General features: G+C 48.9%; 1 protein-coding gene across 1 annotated transcript in view; it reads left to right on the plus strand.

Annotated features, from left to right (window-relative positions):
* The window catches only part of MYO18B (myosin XVIIIB), a gene marked incomplete at its 5' end in the record, with an annotated part of 232,250 nt that overhangs the window by 110,893 nt on the left and 99,561 nt on the right, over positions 1 to 21,796 (plus strand). The window contains 6 exons of the mRNA XM_045791207.2: positions 967 to 1,091; positions 5,971 to 6,125; positions 10,017 to 10,140; positions 10,922 to 11,122; positions 14,913 to 15,023; positions 19,217 to 19,321. Of these exons, the coding sequence (XP_045647163.2) occupies positions 967 to 1,091; positions 5,971 to 6,125; positions 10,017 to 10,140; positions 10,922 to 11,122; positions 14,913 to 15,023; positions 19,217 to 19,321 (821 nt within the window). The remainder of the gene's footprint in view (positions 1 to 966; positions 1,092 to 5,970; positions 6,126 to 10,016; positions 10,141 to 10,921; positions 11,123 to 14,912; positions 15,024 to 19,216; positions 19,322 to 21,796) is intronic.

Consider the following 21,796-nt stretch of genomic DNA (forward strand, 5'->3'; position numbering starts at 1 on the left):
GAGAGATAGATGGATGGAGATATGGATGGATGGATGGATGGATGGATGGATGGATGGATGGAGAGATAGATGGATAGATGGATGGATGGATAGAAACATGGATGGATGAAGAGATAGATGGATGGAGATATGGATGGATGGATGGATGGATGGATGGATGGATGGATGGAGAGATGAATGAAGTGGATGGTCACTATCTTCAGCTGTCCACATGTGAAATGTTTCCCATAGCACCATTACCTTAAGGGACATTACTCTATTACTCAGATAATCTAAAGACATCATAACCTGGTCTAGCCCATTCCATTCAGTCAAATAGTTTTCATCACACCAGCAAGTGAGTTTTTTAGATTTTTACTGAAACAAGGGATTGTTCTGTTATCACACAGAGATATCTTGGAACCAATGTTTCTGTTGTTATGCATTCAGTAGACCCTTTAATTATTGTTCATTGATTTGTTCATTAACTTGACCAGCGGTCACTGCTTACATACTGTCACCCAGTGTGGTTGGCCAGTGAGAGGATTCCAGTTGGTACACTTGTATCAACATGTATGGGGGAAACTTCTGTGTGTAGGGGATGCTTCTACAGGGGGTTGAAGATCTACAAATGATGAAAAGAGCTCTCCTAACCTAGGTGGTTATGGAATTTCCTTAGAAAGAGAGAAGCATGTGTATGCTTGTAGAGAAATTTAACAGTATGAAGCAACTGAGCTTAGAATAGTCAGCAGCCAATAACTTTAGATAACTAGAGGTGGTCAGGACAGTCTTCCTGCAAGAAGTGGGTTTTTTTGTTTTGTTTTTAACTTGGACTTAAAGCAGAATTTCTTAACCTGAAGTCCAAGGTCAGGCCTCAGGAACTCTGTATTGTAAACTTGTGTGCAAAGAGCTAAGAAAGTGTGAGAGAACCACCCTCATTCACCTCGCCTTCCCTCCGGCCCCCCCACCCCCGACTTTGTTAAATAGCAGACGAATGGCAAATGCGTTTCGACTGTGCTCAGATGGAGAACGAGTTCCTCAGGAAGCGTCTGCAGCAATTCGAGGAGAGGTTGGACTCAGAGCTGACATCCAGGAAAGAGCTGGAACAGAAGGTAAGAGATGGTAGCTAGTCTGAGTCCCCAAAGGGTCAGATTGGGCAAGTCCTTAGCAGTACTGTTCAAGGTATTGGCCGAACCTAGGGAGGGAGAAAGAGGGCACCCCCATTTCGTGTTTTTCCACCTCTACCGTTGTTACAAGTGCTAGTCACTGTGGTAGATGGGAAACATTTTTTGTACCTGTGGGTGTTATACATGGGGAAAGAAGACTCTGGAATAAAGAACCTTGAATCTTGGGCCTCAGATCTTTCTCCTCTACAGAATGATTGCAGTATGCCCTTAAAATCATCCACTCTTATCCATCCCCTTTGCCTCTAATCTGCCCCCTCCATTTCTCATCTAGACCAGAGCAACAACCTCTTACTTGGTCTCCTTGCCTCTCCCCACACCCACCTGCCCCACTGTGGCCAAGAAATCTTTCAGTCTCTTTCCAACTGTGCTGTTGTTGCAAGTTATGCTGACTCTCATGGTGGACCGTTTCCTTGAGTGTTTTATAAATTTTGATTGTGAGCTCATCTTCAACAGGCCCCACTTACTCCCGCCATGGGAGCCCCAGGTGGTCCGCATGGTGGAATGTTCTTTTCCTCCTCTGACTCTCGTGGTGAATTTTGTATGTAGTTAGTTATTTTTGTGTTGATTGTTCTTACTTTTAAATTAAAAAAAACCTTTATTTTGATTTTGACGACAGCCCTACGTTTACAAGGTTTAGTGCGTTTCTCTAGAAGGAGCACTTTTGCATTGTCTTCTGCAGCAGCCCCGGAGATTATGCGAAATTCTCTCCATTGCAGACTTCTGCAACACAGGCCAAGTGCCAATTCGATCTCTCAACGCACCTGAGGCACAGACCTAGGGTTTTGATTTCTTATGGGAATACAGTCTCCCCCACCCAGAGCTAGCCTGGCACCAGGCCTTCTGACCCCCTTCCAGGCTGGTGGGTAGAGCTTTTCCTGCCCCCTCACCCCAAGGCGCAGCTCTTTGAGGGTCCTGACTTAATGCAGGGGTCTTCATTCCAACCCCCACCTTCCATGGTCGCAAGGTTTGTCTCTTATCTCCGTCTGGGCATTCAACCACAGCCATGATCCTTAGTGATATTTCTGGAACTTTTGACTGCTCCTCTTCTCCCCGACCCTGGCTGCCGGAGTGTCAGCGTCTACCATCATGGTTCTTGTTTTATGTCCTTTGCATTTCGGATATCCCGAAATTTTCCTTCCTTTCTTGAAAGTGCAGCTGGACATTACAAATATCAGGTATTCACATCTAGTGTTTTCCAGATGAATGTAGGGATAGTTTGGCCTCTCTGCCTGTTTTGCATGGTCTCCAACTACGCCCAGACTACAATTCAACCAGCTTACACCCCAAATAGGGTTGTGCTGGTAACTGGGCCTCTGAAAATAAACACCCTGATGTCTATCATTTGCCAACTGCCAATTTCCATGGTGTAAATATTTCTACCGGGGCCAATCTCAGCCTACCATTGTGAGCGCCCTGGGTGTGGAATTGGGAAGAGACTCGGCTCTCCTAAAAGAATGTACTGGCTCTAGAGTGCTGAATCCAACCACACTCTCTTGTTTTTTTATTTATTTATTTTTCAAGATTTATTTATTTGATAGAGAGAGCACATGCACACAAGCACGAGCAGGGGGATGGCAGGCAGAAGGGGAAACAGGCTTCCCGCTGAGCAGGAAGCCCGATGTGGGGCTCAGTCCCAGGACCCCGGGATCATGACCTGAGCCGAAGGCAGATGCTTAACCAACCGAACCACCCAGGCCCCCCCACACTCACTTGTCTAAAGCTCAGAGCAAAAGAGAGAGGAACGTACTTTCCTAGACATCCCCTGCTTAGACTACACACATACATAGCTTCCCTCACCCCCGACCAGAGCGGCCCCCTCGATACAATGGAGGAACCTACGTTAACCCATCATTATCACCCAAAGTCTATAGTATACAGTAGGATTCACTCTTGGTGTTGTACATTCTATGGGTTTTGACTAATGTATCATGACATGGATCCTCCATTGTAGTTTTACAGAGGAGCCTTGCTACCCTAAAAATCCTCTCTGCTTCAGCAATTCATCCTCCATACCTTTGCCTTTTCCAGAATGTCATATCGTGTATCCTACAGTACGTCACCTTTTCAGACTGGCTCCTCCCACTGAGTCCTAGGCATTGAAGTTTCCTCTCCATCTTTCCATGGCTTGATAGCTCATTTCTCTTGAGGGCTGAATAATACGCCATTGTCGGGACAGACCACAGCGTACCCACCCGCCTACTGAAGGACATCTTGGTTGCTTCCATGTGTTGGCCGCTATGAATAAAGCTGAAATAAACATCCACGTGCAGATTTTCATGTGGACAGAAGCTTTCAGCGCCTCTGGGTAAATCCCAAGGGGGATCATTGCTGGATCGTGTGGGAAGAATGTGTTGAGTTTTGGAGAAACTGCTGCACTGTGTCCCACGGCGGCTGTCCCATTTGGCATCCCCCCCACCCCTGAGTGAGAGCTCCTGCTGCTTCACATCCTTGGCAGCGTTTGGCGTTGTCTGTGTTCCAGATTTTGGCCGTTCTCCTAGGTGCGTGGTGGTGTCTTGTCTTAATTCGCATTTCCCTGATGCCACACGACGTGGAGCACCTTTCTGTATGCTTACTCACGGTCTTTCTTCTTTGGCGAACTGTCTTTTAAGGTCTTTGGCCCATTTTTTAATTGAGTTGTTTTCTGGTTGGGTTTTAAGTGTTCTTTGTATATTTTGGATAAGAGTCCTCTATCTGGTATGTTTTTTGCAAATATTTTCTCCCAGTCCATGCCTTGTCTTTTCATTCGCTTTTTCTCTTTCTGTCTTTCTTTTCTGTCTTTTTTTCTTCCTCTTTCTTTCTTTCTTTCTTTCTTTCTTTCTTTCTTTCTTTCTTTCTCTTTCTTTCTCTCTCTCTTTCTCTTTCTTTCTTTCTTTCTTTTTTCTTTCTTTATTATATTTTATTTATTTGAGAGAGAGTGAGAGAAAACACAACGGCGGGGTGGGGAGAGAAGGAGAAGCAGACTCCCCACTGAGCAAGGAGCCTGATGTGGGACTTGATCGCAGGACCCTGGGATCATGACCTGAGCTGAAGGCAGGCTCTTAACTGACCGAGCCACCCAGGCACCCCTGTCTTTTCATTTTCTTAAAGAGTGTCTTTTGCGGGGCAGAAATTTTTAACTTTTAATGAAGTCCAGCTTATAAACTGTTTCTTTCATGGGTCATGCCTTTGGTGTACTTCTAACAAGTCATTGTCAAACCCAAGGTGTGTAGGTTTCAGCCTGCATTATCTTCCAGGGGCTTTATAGTTTACATTTTACATTTTAGGTCTCTGATCCAATTTGAGTTAGTTTTTGTGAGGGAGTTAAGGTCTGGGTCAAGATTTTTTTTTTTTTTTTTTTTTTTTTTTTGCATGTGGATGACCAGTTGTCCCAGCATCATTTGTGGAAAAGACTATTTTGCTCATTGTATCACCTTCCTCCCTTTGTGAAAGATCAAATGTCTCTATCTCTATGAGTCTATTTCTGGGCTCTCTATCCTCTTCCCTTGCACTGCCTTCGTCTTCCTCACCTCTGGGCCTTTGCACATACTCTTTTCTTTTCCTTTTCCTCCCTGACCTGGATTCCTCCAACTATCCTTAAGATCTGAGCTTACATGCCCTTCCCTCCAGAAAGTCTCCCCTGATACAGACTGGTTGGGTGCCCCTGAATTGTGTCCTCAGGTATAAACCTCATTGTGATGTATTATAATTATCTGCTTACTTCTTGGTCCCTCCCCTCCCCCCCCCCCGTTAGAATTGAGGTCATATTTGCTTGCCCTACTGTTATATATATATATATCCTCAAGGGAGAGAAAAGCATCGTGTGGCCACCTTGCAGAGGGGGGCCAGGGTGAGAACACATGCAGTTTTCTAAACAAAGGAAGCTCAGTATCATCCCTGGCGATGACGATTTTAGTGGCCACTTCCAAGATGGACATGATTTTGTGGTCCTCAAACCCATCCTGAGCCGTGGATAAACCCAACTGCAAGGAAACAGCAGAGTTCTTTAGTAACAAATTATAAAGGCGGGTCAGTTTCCCCAAGGAAGGGGGGAGCTATTCATGCCGCATTAAAAAGTCATAAAGCTGCAACCTTTTCTGAGCCACAGAATATCAGAAAACATCCCATTAACTTCAAAGACTGAATTTAGAATTACAGGCTTCATTAACTCAGAGTTTTGCTTATTTAAAGAAATTCTTTAATGAGGCCATTTCTTCAAAGCAAGTGTGCTGAGTTGTCCTCTCACCCAGATTTAAACTAGGACATTTGGGAGGGTTTTTCCTCGAGGAAGAGGCGAGAGGCTTTGCTTTTCTGTTTGTTTACGATTATGTGTATTGCTGTGTAATTTGGCCCGTCGCAAGAAGTGCCATTTACGGCCCTAACCTTTAGAGGCTGTCTCGTGGGTTCCCTGGGCAGATCCTCGAGATGGGCCATTTTGGCTGCTTCGTGGCTAATCCCCGCATGGCTCGGAGGTGATGCCCACGGATGGGGGTATTAATGATACAGGACTCACGGGGCTGTCGTGTTGAGGCAGGGCGTGTAAAGAATCTGTGGGTGCCTTGGCAGGATGATTTTGGAAGCAGATTAAACACAACCCCAAGGGATGGATGGACTTGCCCCTGTGTCCCCCCTGAGCAGACAGGGTCAGAGAAGTCTCTTCCTTGTGGCGACACAGGCAGAAAGCGGTCCCATCAGGGTCTCCCTGGCTCCAGCACCTGCTGTCTTCCCTCCACGCTCACCTAAGGGACAGCAGCTGCTTGAGATAAAAAGTAGAAAGTTCCATTCAAGGGGCGGCCAAGCGGGGTGCTTCATTCTGTGACTCCCACAGCTCGGGGAGCTGCAGAGCGCCTATGAGGGGGCCAAGAAACTGGCCCACAAGCTGAAGACGAAGTGCCACCATCTGACCTGTGACCTGGAGGACACCCGCCTCCAGCTGGAGAACCAGGAGAGCAGAAATCACGAGCTTGAGAAGAAGCAGAAGAAGTGAGTTGCATGGGACACCCATCGCCGGGGCTCTGGGGTGGGCTGCGTTGGTGTGGGGGGCGGGGATATCTTCTGGGGTCTCCAGGTTCTCCTCCTCAGCCCCCTCACTTCTGTCAGAGCCCCCATCCACAAGGCCTAACCCCCTTCTCCAGCCTCTAATATCCTGCCCCATCCCTCACACCTTATTCCTGTAGGGTTCTCCCACCATACAGCGAGAAGCAATTCTTTGCTATTACCCGATCAATCGGCCATGTGAACTTGGGGAGCTTTCTTGGCCTCTCTGGGCCTCAACATCCCCATTTATCAAGTGAGGAGTTGGTTATGGAGGGCAAGGACACCCTAGCATGGTGATTGGGGGAGTGAGCGCTGATGTCAGACCACCCCAGTTCAGGACCTGCCTGTGCCCTTTTCTAGTTGACCTTGGACAAGTCATTCAACCCCCTGAGCCTCAGTTTCTCATCCTCGGGTCAGGGAAGAGAATACCCCATAGCGGTGAGGACTAAATGATATGGTTGTAGACCCAATGGACTGAAGTCTGATGCCTAGCCCCATTGTGGGACATGGGGCCACAGAACGGGGAGGCCAAAAATCAACTCATTGCCCTTGGCATTTGGGGCCTGGGATCTCAGGTCACGTGAGCAGCTCTGGCACAGACGGACGGAGCCTTGTGCATGAACACGATGCCAGGCTTGAAGCCGCACTCTGGTTCCCATGCTCCCCAAATGGTAGATCCTAGACTGGGACCCGGGAGCATTCATCTGCAAAGCCTCAGTGTCTATGCTGACTTATCCCTGGACACCCTGGCTGTGTCGGAAGCCCTTCAGCTTGCTTCGTGAGGGTAGTTAGTGGTGTTTAGGGCCCCGCTTTGAGTCAGATGACCTCCAATGGAGACTTTGTAGAAGACAAAAAAGAGAAGATACGGCCTCTTTTTGTTAGCCTGGGATAAAAATACAGAAAAATGTTATGAAAGGTGCAAGAGGTGGCAAGCTGCATTATATTTTCATGGGAGTGGCAAAGATTTTGCACTTGGTCTGCATAATTAAATATTATTTCTCTCACTTGGAGCTTTTCTGAGCTGGCTTCTTCATGTGAAAAAAATAAAAGGATCTTTGGGGGGTTGTTAGCAATGCCCTTCCAAAACAAGAGAGGTTTCTTTAATCTTTTATTGACACCTGCCTCTGTTTCCTTTTCCACCTTCCTGGGGACTCTGGCTGAACCTTGTCCTTGCGGTGGGGAAAATGGCTTTGTCCTACCTGGGCCATTTCCTGTGTGACCTCATCAAATGATACCACCTCTCTGGGCCAGAGAGAGACTGAGGTTCCGAAAGAAGTCTTGGACTTGTGGCCGAAGAATAGCTCCTACAGACCCCATCTGTAAACCGGGACGTGGGGACTCCCGTCTCTTCCCGGGGTTTCTGTCAGTTATGACAATCTCAGCCTTCATCCGTGGGTTCTGCTCCTGCTCTTTTTTTTTTTTTTTTTTAAGATTTTATTTATTTGAGAGAGAGAGAGAGAGAAAACAAGCAGGGGAGAGGGGCAGAGGGAGAGGGAGAAGCGGACTCCCCACTGAGCAGGTAGCCCCACTCGGAGCTCAATCCCGGGACCCTGAGATCATAACCTGAGCCAAAGGCAGATGCTTAATCGACTGAGCCACCCAGGTGCCCCTCTGCTCCTGTTCTGAGCATTTATATGGAGGGTTTCCGCTCTCTGATGGGGATGGGGGTTGTCCATGGAGTTTATGCAACCAGAAAGTTCCATCTCTCTGGTCTTTCCCTGCCGGCCCTTGGGCAGAATCCTCCATTCTAGGTACTCAAGACCCTCCCAATGGGGCTCCCCTGGGAAAGTCCCCATTTCCTCATACTTACGTTGCTTCCCCCTAAGACTTACCTGTCCTGTGATGTTGCCTGTCCCTCTACCATCTCCTGGCAGACATTAACTCGTGTTTTAAAGCTCACTGCAGACGGCAGCCATTATCTTTCTAGGTGGACTGGCATTTTAGCAGGGAGCCTATAGACAATAGAAGCCTCACTCTAATGATGGGAAATCAGGCAAAATGACTGTAGTGGGGAAGGATCTAGAAGGGAGCAACACTTCCTCATATCGAAGTCTAACCAAAGTGTAGATGTAACCGCCTCCTCAGTTTGCTGGGCTCTGGATGGACTGATGTCTCCACGCCCATCAAGTTTCCCTGTCCCCACTATGGTTTCTAAGTCCACAGCGGCCCAAAGTGGTTCCATCTGGGCTTGGCTTCTTGTAGTCACGGTTACCCCACGGGTCACAGAGCTCCGTTCCGAGGGCCGATGGAACTCCCAGCCTGCTTCCTTGCGATGAGGCCTGTGCTGGGCTCACCAACTCGCACACGCACTGGAGGTTAGACCCCAGACCTGCTTCGGGTGGGGTGAAGAGGGTGTGTGAATCCTTCTGGCCTCAGGCAGTTGGTCGGCTGGTGTGTTCCAGAAGGTCTGGTCTCTGTAGGAGCCATTCTTTGGCATCAGGTGGCCTGTTAGGTCAGGGACTCCTCAGAACCCTCTGTGGCTGCCTCGCCCCCACCATCTGCCCCCTCCTGTGCCAATTAGATGGGGGGGCTCAATAAGACTGCAGAGAAGCTGGATGCCGGCTGTCTTTTGGGGCCAAATCACTCTGCCTCTCTGAACCTCAGCCTCCCCTTCTGTAAAACGGATATCACTACATGTTTCTTGCTGAATCGTTACAAGAACTACACGGACCCTAGCGCAGAGCCCGGGACTCTGGGACTCTGGAGCATTATTACCACTGCAATGTTTCCCTTTCCAGGGGGCCAGTGGTGCCTCTTGAATGATGTCACCATCAGCCAATCAGAAAGCTCCTGGGCTCTTCCAACTGGAGGACTCCCTCATGTGACTCACGACGGGCTCTCTCGGGAGTCTGAGGCTTTGAATGACCATCTAGTGTTAAGATACATTGGATAGTCTTGGAACAGGGGAGACTTTCTTCTCACCAGGGCCCAGACCCCACACCCTTTCAGCCATTCTGGCCATGCCCAGTTTCCTGGAGCCCTGGGGGCTTTCCGTGCGGGCCAAGGGCAAGTGACCAAGGTCACATCTTACTGAGGCTTGGCAGAACCTTCTCTACTGGTTTCCTTGTCTGGGAAAGGGCGAGAAGCTCAAGGCAGCTGCATGGAATGATATCAAATCCGGGAGGCGCTTCTCACTCCCTTGTCACCATCGCGGAGGGGCAGGCGGGCCCCAGACGAGGCATTTCCTGATTCCCGGGACAGCCCCCAAGAGGACTGTCGAGTCTCTGTGTTTTCCGCTAGGGAGACAATGAAGGCAAGACCGAATGTGTTAATGTCCAGCCTTTTATCAAGAATCACTGGGCTCTACCATGGCTGACAAGTGCAGAAGCCAGACGATAGCCTGTCGGGGACGCAGTGTAGACTCCGTCTTGTTTGTACAGCTAGGTACTTCCATCCCTTCACCGGTCAGTGCCCATTAGACCCCAAACCTGGGCCCTGTAGATGTAAAGAGTCTTCACATGTATGGGCAAACCAGATAGACGAGAGTTTTCTATCATTCTCTATGTTTTTTCTTCTTTTTCCGTCTCTGTATATAGTTTTATTCTAGCCTGGTTTTCACTCATGTATTTTGTCGTGTTTTATAAGTCTCCATTATTTTTTTGAAAACTCTATATGAATCCTAAAAGTTGCTCTCTGGCGTTCTAGATTCCTCCAGCACATCCGTAGCCTTACATGAAAGCACCGAGCAAAACCTCCCATCTTTCTCTCCCTCTCTCTGCCTCTCTCTTGGGGTTCCCGGCAAGCTCACGGCCTCTCTCCAGCCCTTGTCCCCTCACCCCACCCCCCAGTCGCAGGGGTCCCCGCCACACTGCGGTGACATGCACTGTGCTTGAACAGGTTTGATATGCAGCTTGCCCAGGCCCTGGGGGAGTCCGTGTTTGAGAAGGGCCTTCGAGAGAAAGTGACCCAGGAGAACACCAGCATCCGGTGGGAGCTCGGCCAGCTTCAGCAACAGTTGAAGGTAAGGGACGGTGGGGGAGGTGCATGGGGCCCTCTAGGCTCTTAGTTGCTGGCTTCCAGGAACCCCATCCCTGTGCACCCGAGGTAAATAGTGACAGGGAGAGGACTCTGGGGGGTGCATGCTGGTCTGCCAGCCAGCTGGAGTCATGGGTCTCACGGTGCCTTAATACAACAAACAGCGGTTGGAAGAGTCATCATCAGATCTGCCGAGCACTTTCAAGGTGCCCACCTGGGAGGTAGGAGAGGCTGGGCTGAGAATGAGTTACTGTCGCCCCATCCGGGGGCAGGGCCCCGTCTCACGCAGCTTTCAGCACAGAAAGATCTTATTAAAATATGATTGGTCGCTTTACTCAGTTGCTCCTCACCCTGCCATGGCTCCCTGCTACCCCCAAGAGAGCGCTCAGCTTGGCATTCAGCAATTTCTTGATCTAGCCCAAAGTTCTTTGACCCTGGAGCTGACTTTCGAACCTGGACGAGTCGTTTCTGGACACCTCGTCTCGCTGCCCCAGTGTCTCAATCCCCACCTCGGCAGGTGCATGGTTCGCAAGTGGTCAAACGCTCCCTTTATGCGCTTTGGGGGTCTCACTCTGGGGGCCGTGGTGTTATTCCCCCACAAAGGCCCCCACCCCTGCTTGTGCGAGCTGTCCCAGGGAGCAGCCCGCGGTGGGGCACAGGGGGTCCTGCCAGGGTTTCCAGGCCGAGGTAGGGATGGCAGGTTACTCCCTGGTGGAGGGGACGTGTGGTCACACGACTCCGGATCTCTGCCCCCTTGGTGTCTGTAGCAAAAGGAGCAGGAAACGTCGCAGCTGAAGCAGGAGGTGGAGACGCTGCAGGCCCATAAGCGGGAGCTGTTGGGGTTGTCCTCTCTGGGGGAAAACTGTGTCGCTGGCTTGAAGGAGAGGCTCTGGAAGCTGGAATCCAGTGCCCTCGAGCAACAGAAAGTCCAGAACCAGCAAGAAAACACCATCAAGCAGCTGGAACAGGTAGGAAAGCTCTGTCCCAGGCCGATGCCCTGTCCCATACTGGCTCCAGGGCAGAAGGGGGTTATTGAAATGCAACACCGGCACCTTGCCTCACTCAGCGGTTCCTCATTCTGCTGTGGCTCCCTATTAGCCCCGAGACCCTTTCAACATTCAGGGCTGGCATTCAGGTCCTTCCCGATCTAGCCCACTCCTCCCATCCTGCAAGGGTCTGACGTCAGTATGATCCCCACTTCATAGATGTGGAAGCTGAGGCTCGGAGACACAGAGGGGGTGCAAGGGATGTGATCTGGCGTCCATGCTCTCTGAGTTCATAGCACCTGCTGCCTGCACAGAGCTGGGCACGACCTCCAGGAAGATTGGCGCACTAGCCTTCGGGGAACACAAGATCACTAAGGGGAGTAAGGCAGGAATGTTGACTACCCTAATACCAGCACGCTTAACGAAGTATCCGATGAATATTTTCTTTGTCGGCTCGTTTGTTCATATGCCCGCCTCCTCCCACAAAGACTTCGAAGCAGCTTAGAGAACGTATGCAGCATAAAACAGAAAAATTGTAAATAAAACAATCCAAGCCAGAAGCACGCACATACTAAAGTAGACACCCAGGAGGTTTGGGGATCGTGAATTAACAAGCGGATACACCAAACGTAGGATCGTATATCCTTAATGGTTTCAGTTCTAAACTTCCCGGTGGCCAGAGAGAAAAAGGAAATGGGAGTTGCGTGCTCTTTGCTATCCCAAGGTAAAAACCAACCAGCTTTTCGAGGGGAAGCAAAGGCTTTTCCTGACGCTTAGCTGGAAAGAAATTTCTCGTGTGGCATTTCACAAGTGGCAGTGATTTCAAAGCGGTTATAAGGCGGGGGACCCCTTTTTCGAGAAAATCTAACTAGGTAGCACGCAGAGGTAGAGCGGACGAACTCTGAGTGGGGTGAGGGAGTGGGAAGGTGGGGGTGCCTGCCCAGGCTTCTCACGTACCCGCATTCCACCAGCAGGGAGCCTACTAAGTACTGAGCCCTGGGTGTGGTGGGCATGGAGGGGTAGAATCTGAAGCAGTTTAGAAAACCGAGTTCTTTTAACTCACTCAGCCAACGGGAATTTATCAAGCGCTTACTTTGCACCAGGCAAGGTGTGGGTGCCAAGGTTGCAGGTGTCAACAAGACAGGGGCACCTGAGTGGCTCAGTTAGTTAAGCATCGGACTCTTGCTTTTAACTCAGGGCATGGTCTCGGGCTTGTGAGATCGAGCCCTGCATCAGGCTCCATGCTCAACGTGGAACCTGCTTGGGATTCTCTCTTTCTTCCTCTCCCTCTGCTCCTCCCCACCACTCATTCTCTCTCTCTCTCTCAAAACAAGACAGATGTGCCTTCTACCTTCTGGAAGTTTATAGTCGTGCAGAGTCTCCTGAGAAAGTTTAATTTGCATATCTGGTCTTGGGAGCAGGGTTGGGGGACAATCAGAGAAGACTTCCTGAAGGAAGTGACATTTACTGAAGGATGACTCCAAGTTGGCATCAAGAGAGTTCCAGGTAGGAGGAACAGCCTGTGCAAAGTCCTGGGCGCAGGAAAGTCTTGTGGCATTCAAGGAGCTGAAATACGGGCACATCCACAGGGGGTCCTCAAGGCTGCTCAGTCTCTATGACCTAAAGCAAGCCCCCTGTCTTCTCTAGACTTCACTCTCCTCATCTGTACAGTGGAACTGGAGCCTTGCCAATCCCCTGGCTTCTCCCAGCCCCAGCCAGGAGTCCATGGAGGTTCAAGAAGGAAGTGGAATATCTGTGTAGAGCGTTTTCAGGGACAAGGAGGATGGCGCAGCTCGCATAGGAACCCAGAGTCAAGAATAAAGCGAGCGCTTTGGAAACTTTTGTGTGTTAAGATACCACCAGGGGACCCCTTGGTGCTCAGGAGCAGACATGTACTCCGGTGACCTCAGGGACCCGAAAGCTAATGCATCCTTTCCAATTTTCCATCCTCAGTGCGCACAGAAGGCTGACGCAACATTGAATCCGTCTTCAGCTTCGCCCAGAACCTCACGCCACACTGCGCCCTTGTAGACATCTGGGAGCTATTTATTGATCACAATATAGCACTTTTTCCAGGGAATTTTATGTTGACTCATATAAGCTTGACATAAATGGTATTGCAGATGTCAGGAGTGTCCAAGAGGCTAGGGAAAAAAATGAAAAAGAAATATTATATTTACTTGCTTAAGCTCTTCGTTTTGGATTATCTTCCCATAACCTCTGTCGTTTTAAAGGAGGCGAGGAAGGAGGTTGACATTTAAAGTGGGCCTACTTTATGCCAGGAGCTGTAATAGGGGCTCTATCCTTTTGCCTCTCCGCCACGGTCCCGTATGGTAGAGAATATTGTCAACATTTGAAAAGACCAAGATTGTTTTTTTCCCAATTTCATTTCCACACGAGGGACCGCAGTTGTAACCTTCTGGAGGCTGGGTGCAAGGCTCTGGGTGGTGTGGTAAATGATCAGAAAGTCAGTTTCTACATTGTAACCTGTCCGTAGTAACAGGTTCCAAATGCTGCTTCGTGACCAACAGCATGAGAGGACAGATAAAGGGCAGCTTGGAAGTATAGATTCTTGGAGGCTACGCCCTGGAGATTCTGATCCCGCAGATCTAGGGTGAAGCCCCGAAATGCGTATTTTTAAAAGTAGCATTATTTTTTTTTAAAATTTTATTTATTGGACAGAGAGAGACAGCGAGAGAGGGAACACAAGCAAGGGGAGTGGGAGAGGGAAAAGCAGGCTTCTCGCCGAGCAGGGAACCCAATGCGGGGCTCCGTCCCAGGACCCTGGGATCATGACCTGAGCCGAAGGCAGACACTTAACGGCTGAGCCACCCAGGCGCCCCTAAAAATTGTGTTATTTAATGCTAACACGCCATGGAATTTGAGAAGCAAGAGCTTGGGTCAGTCCCTTAATTACAGAGATCAAGACAGGAATATCTTGAACCACAGCAGGAACCCACAACATCTGCTTCCAATTCTAGAACCTTCTATACAACATCACCCGGTTTAAACATCGTACATTGCAGGCGGCTCTCTGTCGGCTCTGAGCAAGTTTTGGAAGCTCTCATTTAAAACTCATCTCCTTTACGGGGACACAGCTCTTAATTTTGTCTTCCAGGAAGGGAGGGGGCAGTCCTTCCTGTCCCCTCCCTCCCTCCCCCCCTCCCTCCCTTTCCTCCCTCCCTCCTTTCTTGCTTTCTTTTTTGCCTCCTGTCTGCTTGCAAAAGAGAACGTCACATTCCTGTGCCAGGCAACGTGCTAGATGTTTTATACCTGCGATCTCATCGAATTCTCGTAAAAGCATCCTTAGGTGGGGGTTTTCCACAAAGTAATCAGAGGCACAGTGAATTGTCCAAGGTGACATTTTAGGCAAGGGATCTCCCTCCGCAGGCTTTCCTGTCTTCGTGCATAAACGTTTGTGCTACCATCCACCCACCCACCTATCCATCCATCCAAAAACCCTCACCGATGCTTGCTTCAGGGATGACACACTTGTTTCGTGTTAGAAGTGTTGAGAAGGATCCTGAAGGAGTCTTCCATCTAAATTCAGAGGGAAAGCGTGTGATGGATTAGTGATGCTGGTAATGACCTCAGGAAGGGGTAGAGGCAGCACGTGGGCTAACTATCGATCATTTCTGACCTTCCTGGGTGCCTAGGGGATGACTTGACTCTCGTCCCCGCACTCCAGAAATGAAAAATGCAGGGGGGATACCCAGGATGGCATGGTTCGTATGGGTAGCCCTCATGTACCGCTGTCCTTGCCGCCCCCCAGCTCCGCCAGCGGTTTGAGCTGGAGATCGAGCGGATGAAACAGATGCACCAGAAGGACCGTGAGGACCAGGAGGAGGAGCTGGAAGATGTCCGTCAGTCCTGCCAGAAGCGGGTATGTGACCAGCAAGTGGAGCTGTGCCCTTGGGCCCTGGCAGGTCCCGTCCTGATGCCCTCGTCCTTAGAGTGGGGTATGTCGGGGGGGTGGATTCCAGGGCTTGGGGACAGACCGTTCCTGCAATCCCCTATGACCTGAGCTGTCAGCAGTGCTAGAGCAGAAGTACCTATCTTAAATATGGTTCTAGAACTTCCAGAAGCCTCTGGAACTGTCGAGCATCATCACCCCAAGGTTTCTGCCAAAAGTCCATAATGCCATGTGACTTTATACCTTGGGTAAGGACTTAGAGGTTTCAGGAAGGGGCCTACTTTCTTCTGGCTATTTCCTTTGCAAATAATTTCTTAACATTTCATCCAAGCTCCTGCAGACATTTCAAACAGTGGTTAAGAAAGCAATAAATCCTTGCAATCATACCACCTAGAAACCATCATTATTACTATTTTAAAAGTCATTTCATAGCTCTCTGTCACTGTACACACACGCATGCATATTTGTTGAGATATCGTTTTCCCTAAATGGGGTCATGCTTTCTTGAAGCCTGCTATTTTCCCTCAGCGGTGTGTGCTGGGCCTCTTTCCATGTCAGTAAATACAGAGCTAACTTACATATTTAAGAGTTTTAAAAGCAGCCCACCTTAGGCATGTGCTGTAATCTGTTCAACAAGTCTCCTGTGGTTGGGCAGCGAGGATTTTCGGATTTTCTGTTACTCTAACCAATGCCGAGATAACATCCTTACAGATGCATTGACTGATATGAATAGAAAATGAATCTTTTAAGTAGAATGGTTGGACAGCTGTGGGTTAGGGCTCAGTGAACAGGTTTTCTTGCTGTGGGACCCCGCCAGGTCCTTCATTGTCTCGTGTACCGCTGGATCTCCAAGAAGGAGCAGAGGAGCATTTCCCAAAGCTGACTCCTGTTATTGGCTCCCTCGGTGGTCTGTCTGCAGAGACCTCTAGACGGAAGGGCTTGAGGGCCTGGGTGTTGCAATTCCCAGACTCTTGGTTTGGATCTTCGCCCTTCCACCTTAACAACCGGGCCTTCTTGGGAAAGTGATTTAAAAGCCTTAACTGCTACTCAAATCCGAGCTGTTCCTTGACTCCTTACTCTGTATCCAGCACTGGTCACGGAGAACCAGTTTATAGGATGCACGAGAAGGCCAAAGTCGCTGCTTTAATTGGAATCATGGAGTCAAGTCATGCTTGGGTCAGGTCCCAATGTTGTCAACTACCAAGTGTGGCGCATTGGAGGAACCCCATAACCTTGCTAAGAAGCATCACTGTTCTTATCCCTAAGATGGAATGATGTGACTACTTACAATGAAGACTCAAGGAGATCTCAGATGGGGAAACATGGCGCAGTTTTGTCATGGAATCCTTGTTTGTTGGAAACTTACAAGCAAGAGTGGATTTCCGGGCAGCGTGCCCTTCAGAGGAGCCAGCGAACCCAGCCGGGTAGTTCCCTTGCTCCTGGGTGTGACTCAGTCAACGATTTTGAACTTATCCAGACCTGTGTGTCCCTGAGTTCTGTCTCAGAACCTCCCTGAGACTCTGGTTTCTCATCTAGGACATAGAAGCAATGATAGAAAATGTTCTGCTGCCTTCTGCGATTGTGAAGATGAGATGAAAGAATGGGCAGTAGCTTGTAAACTGTTAAGTGCTGGGAGCTGTTGTAAACTGTAAAGTGCTGGGAGTTTGCATCGCGGGGCCAGTTTCTGCTTCTTTTCCATTCTTACATATCTAGGAGAAATGAATGGCAGTCTTTGAACACCCAGAGGGCGCCGTGTACCGGGCTGGTTTCTTGATGTCCATTGGCTTCCTTGCTCCTCTGAACTCTGTGAGGTTTGCGGTCCTGGTTCACAGATGAGGAAACCAGAGTTCAAAATGGTGCAGTGAGTTGCCCAAAGTTACCCAGCTGGGAAGTAGCCAAGCTAGGAGTTGAAGCTTAGGTCTGTCTCACTCCAAAGCCCAGTCTCTTACCGAAAATGCTAGATCAAAAAAATTTTTTTTTCTTTTGCAAATGTTTGGACCATGGAAGGCAATTTTAGGAAGCGTTTATAGAAGGCGGCCTTGGGCAGTGCTATATCCTTTAGTGCTTCCCACACATGAATTTGCCAAAGGCTCTGATAAGTCTTGCACTGAAGCCTTGACTTAACTCAGTGGTTCTCACACTCATTCTAGCATGGACTCCACCACCTATGTACCCATCACGCTTGTGAGCGCCATGGAGAGACATCCTGCAGAACACACTCCAGAAAACTTTGCCTGGCTTGATACAGAGTTTTTTACTATTTTGTGTATTTTTCAAAATGCGTTTTAGCTTTGCCAGTCTGCATCTAAAAGCAGATATGAGCAGATGGCCTTGTGTCTCTCCCTCTTAAGATTGTGAAATGGACTTGCTTACTATATAAGTGACCATCAATCAGTACTTTTTTTGCCCTCCATGGGTCAGGAAATGGAAGCCCTCAGTCCCTGCCCCCAGGGCCTCGTGTGAAGGTTGCACAACTTCTTGTGCATTCTAAACGTGCCTCAAAGCATCACGAGTGCCCTGAGCCGGAGCCCCGGTGAGGTGGAGATGTGACCCAGGCCCTCCCGAGGCTTTTCCGTGGACAGATTTATAAAGGGAGGGAGCGAGGTCAGAGAAAGGTATTTTTCTCCTGATGGCAGACACACACGTGGATTTCATCTAGCATCTGCTCTGCTCCGTCTTTCCTGCCGTGGCAGGAAATCAATTGTTTTAGCGACCTGGGTGGGAATGGTGATCTCTGGGGTGGCAGAAGAGCCGGGGTCAGGAGGTAGAACGGGAACTGCTCTTAGCGGCAACTCACTTAGGAGTAGGGGCCTTAGAACGTCTTTCTGACTCAGTTTGCCCACCGGTGCAATAGGGTCATTGATACAGCATGGAAAGGAAGGACAAAGGGGTGGGCAAGGTAGCATGTAGGAGAAAGGCTGGCGGGGAGGAGGGTGTGCAAAGCGGTTATCGTGGGGTATTCACTTTAGCGGAGAACACCTGCCTTTGCTGGGTGATTAGAGAAATCAGAGCCAGTGAAATGAAATGAGTTGCCCGGAGCCAAATGTCTTAGTCTGTTTGGATGGCTCTAGCACAGTATCCCAGACTGGGGGCTGAAACGACAAACATTCATTTCTCACAGTTCTGGAGGTTGGGAAGTCCAAGATCAAGGTGCCAGCAGATTGGGCATCTGGTGAGGGCCCTCCTTCTGGCTTGCAGACAGCTGCCTGCTTGCTGGGTCCTCAAGTGGTGGAGAGAGACAGAAGAAGCAAGCTCTTTGCGATCTCTTCTTGTAAGGGCCCTGATCCCAGCACGGGGGCTCCATCCTCCGGATTTTACTTAAACCCAATTATCTCCCAAAGGCTGGTCTTCAGATAATACTGCACCGGGTAGTGGTGGGGGGGGGGGGGCTGTTGGAATTTCAACACAGGTAATCAGAAGGGGGAATGAAGCATGAGAGACTATGGACTCTGAGAAACAAACTGAGGGCTTCAGAGGGGAGGGGGGTGGGGGAATGGGATAGGCTGGTGATGGGTAGTAAGGAGGGCACGTATTGCATGGTGCACTGGGTGTTATACGCAACTAATGAATCATCGAACTTTACATCAAAAACCAGGGATGTACTGTATGGTGACTAACATAATATAATAAAAAATTATTATAATAAAAAAAAAGAATTTCAACATAGGAATTTGGGAGAGACCGAACATGTAATCCACAACACCGAGTAATGGCAAATGCAAACATTTTTTTTTAATGGATTCATAGTCTATTTGATAAAGAAGGTGGCTACGTTTTAATATGTTGGGTATCATGTTGCCCAGAGCCTTAAAAATTCAGAGTGCCACGATTTGCAAATATTCAAGCAAGGTCATGGCATAAGAAGGAAACAGCTGTTAGGGAATGGGTAGGGCACTGGGGGGGGGAGGGCTGCACAGTGAGTGGCACGGGGCTTGCCATCCCTGGCCAGCTCTCCCCATAATTGTCGGGCTCCCAAGCTTTTAGGCTCCTGAGTTCTCCGACAGAGACACCCCTTCCTAGTCATTAGGGTGGCCTTTGTGGAACAGGGCAGGGGACCACGAGTGTCACATTCCCCCCTCCTCCAGACGGTCTCCCTGCCTTGTGGGCTTTGTCCGGATGGAGCTCATTAATCCTGTGTCTGCATCTGCCCTCTGTGCCCGCAGCTCCGCCAGCTGGAAATGCAGCTGGAGCAAGAGTACGAGGAGAAGCAGATGGTCCTCCATGAGAAGCAGGATTTGGAAGGCTTGATTGGAACCCTCTGCGATCAGGTAAGAGGGAAGCACCAGCAGGCGTTCGAGAGAACACATTCCCTGCCTCCAGGCCCCGCTCAGAGAGACAGATTCAAGGGGGAGGACAGCTCAAGAAGTCTTCAGCAAAAGCCAGAGGCCAGTCGGTTTAGCCAGCCTCCACCTGCTCCTCCCATGTGCCCCCTGTCCACACTTACTGGCTCTTCCAAGGAGACCTTCTGGGGTCCACTCACAGCAGGGTTCTTGGAAGGACCATGAGAATAAACAGAGCAGGCCCAGCCAGAAGGGACAGACGAAGTCGCCTTGCCTTCAGCAGCTGTCGGGGAGGGAGGGCAGGCAGCCCTTGCTTTAAGAGGGGTGAATGTGAATGGCGACTCTGTTCACAGCTGGCCTCGTGAGAATAAGACTTTTGCTAGAGGCAGCCAGGCTCAGAGTCAAGCAAATGTAGCTTGAAACCCTAGCTGGGGCCACTTCTGTCGACATGGCTTTGGGTGAGCTATTAATGAAGTGCTCTGAGCTTCTGGAGGGCAGAGCCCTGCGGGGAGGTTGCCATGGCTGTATACCAAGGTTCTCAACTGCGCCACCGTGGACATTTCAAGCCGCATCATCTTTTGTTGTAGGGAGGCTGTCCCGTGTACCCTAGGATGTTAAGCAGCGTCCCTGACCCCTACCTACGAAATGCCAGCAGCATACCATCTCCCTTCTGTTGTGACAACCAGAAATGTCTACAGACATGACCAAATGTCCTCTGAGCACAAAATCAACCTCCCCTTTTGCAAAAAAGCCACAGCTGTAAATAAAGCAGCCAGCAGAGCACAGCACCAGCTCCTGATTTCCCAGTTGGGAGGAATCACTCTTCCGTTGCCCAAATATTCCTTGCCCTGCCTGTGCTGCCACTGTGTGAAACCCCACCATCGGAGAGAGATGCCTGTGGCTTCTATGATTTCTTTTAAAGTATCACAGGCGTGTATTTGGAGGTCTTTGCTTAACGGGCATTCACTGTCTTTTAATTAGCAACGATCTCGCTGTCTGTCACCAGTTACTCTTTCTGGTCACAAAGGAATGTGGGCCCCTCTTCACATGGTCATCTAGGGCAGCCAGGCCTTAGATAAATAGCCACTCATTATGTATTTTTTTTTAAGATTTTATTTATTTATTTGACAGAGAGAGACAGCACAAGCAGGGGGAATAGGAGAGGGAGAAGCAGGCTCCCCACGGAGCAGGGAGCCCGACGTGGGGTTCGATCCCAGGATCCTGGGATCACGACCTGAGCTGAAGGCAGATGCTTAACCGAATGAGCCACCCAGGCCCCCCTGTATTTTTTTTTTAATTGATGAAGTGAGTGAATCCTAGAGCAGGACCACCATGGCATGGAGTGTCAGTGTTGGAAGCCGAAGGAATCTACAGGAAAGCTTTATCATTTTCCTGCTCTGAATTTTCTAGTGTTTCAGCCAAGCAAACCAGGCCATTGACTGCAGAGCCATTGGGGTTACTCTTTCCTTAGCATTAGTGCAAGAGAGCCCAGCCCAATATTTGATTCTAGAATGATAAAGGGAAATCCCTGGGAGAAGGTGGCATTTTATTCAGCATGGCCCACTGGAGGAAACAAAGTAAGTAATCCAGTAAAGAAAGGTTTTTCTAGATATCTCTGAAATGAAACATTCTCTGTAGAAACAGAAGATGACTTGAAATGAATAAAATACTAATTTTGTGTTAGTCACCAAGCTGGAACCTTTAAATAAATGATCACATTTGGTAGTTTTTAATGTTTTATTAAGACATTTGCCAAACACAAGGAAGAGTAGAATGAATAATATAATTGGTGTTTATGCACCAAGCACCCAGGGGTCACATAATTAAAAATTTGCTGTATCAGGTTCAGATATTTTTAAGGAAAGAAAACACACTTCAAAAACAACAACAACAACAACAACAACAACAACAACAACAACAACAGTTGGTAGCTCTTTGGTTTCCATTCCTAAAGGTCCCACTCTTCCCTCCTTCCTTCCTCCTTGCTTCCCAGAGGAGACCATCATCCTGTGGTTGGAGTGTGGAATTCCCTGGCATGAAGTTTTGAACTTTAACCACATACAGTAATATGATTCTGCAGTTTACTTTGTTGCCTTCTGTACCGTGTTTGGAGACCAGCCCCTGATAATATGTCTAGCTCTAATTCATTCATCTTAACTGCTACACAATATTCTTTTTATTTTTAATTCCATTCTTCTGCTGGTAGATATTTAGTTGTTTCTGTTCTAAGACACAAAACTGCCATGACTCTTCTTACATATGTCTCACTGTGCACGTGGGCAAGAGTTTCTCCAGGGCATGTATATATTTTGAGATGATGTTTTTAGGTGCATCTAAGTTAATTATTGTTTTATTTCCTTAGCATATTGTTCCTTTGATTATGATATGGTCCTTCTTTTCTCCATGAATGATTTTTGCCTTATTTTATTTTGCTTGATTTCTTTTAGTTTGCCTGCAAGACAT

Source organism: Ursus americanus, chromosome 30, assembly GCF_024610735.1.
Source record: "Ursus americanus isolate L20-20 chromosome 30, mUrsAme1.1.p, whole genome shotgun sequence".
NCBI lineage: Eukaryota > Metazoa > Chordata > Mammalia > Carnivora > Ursidae > Ursus > Ursus americanus.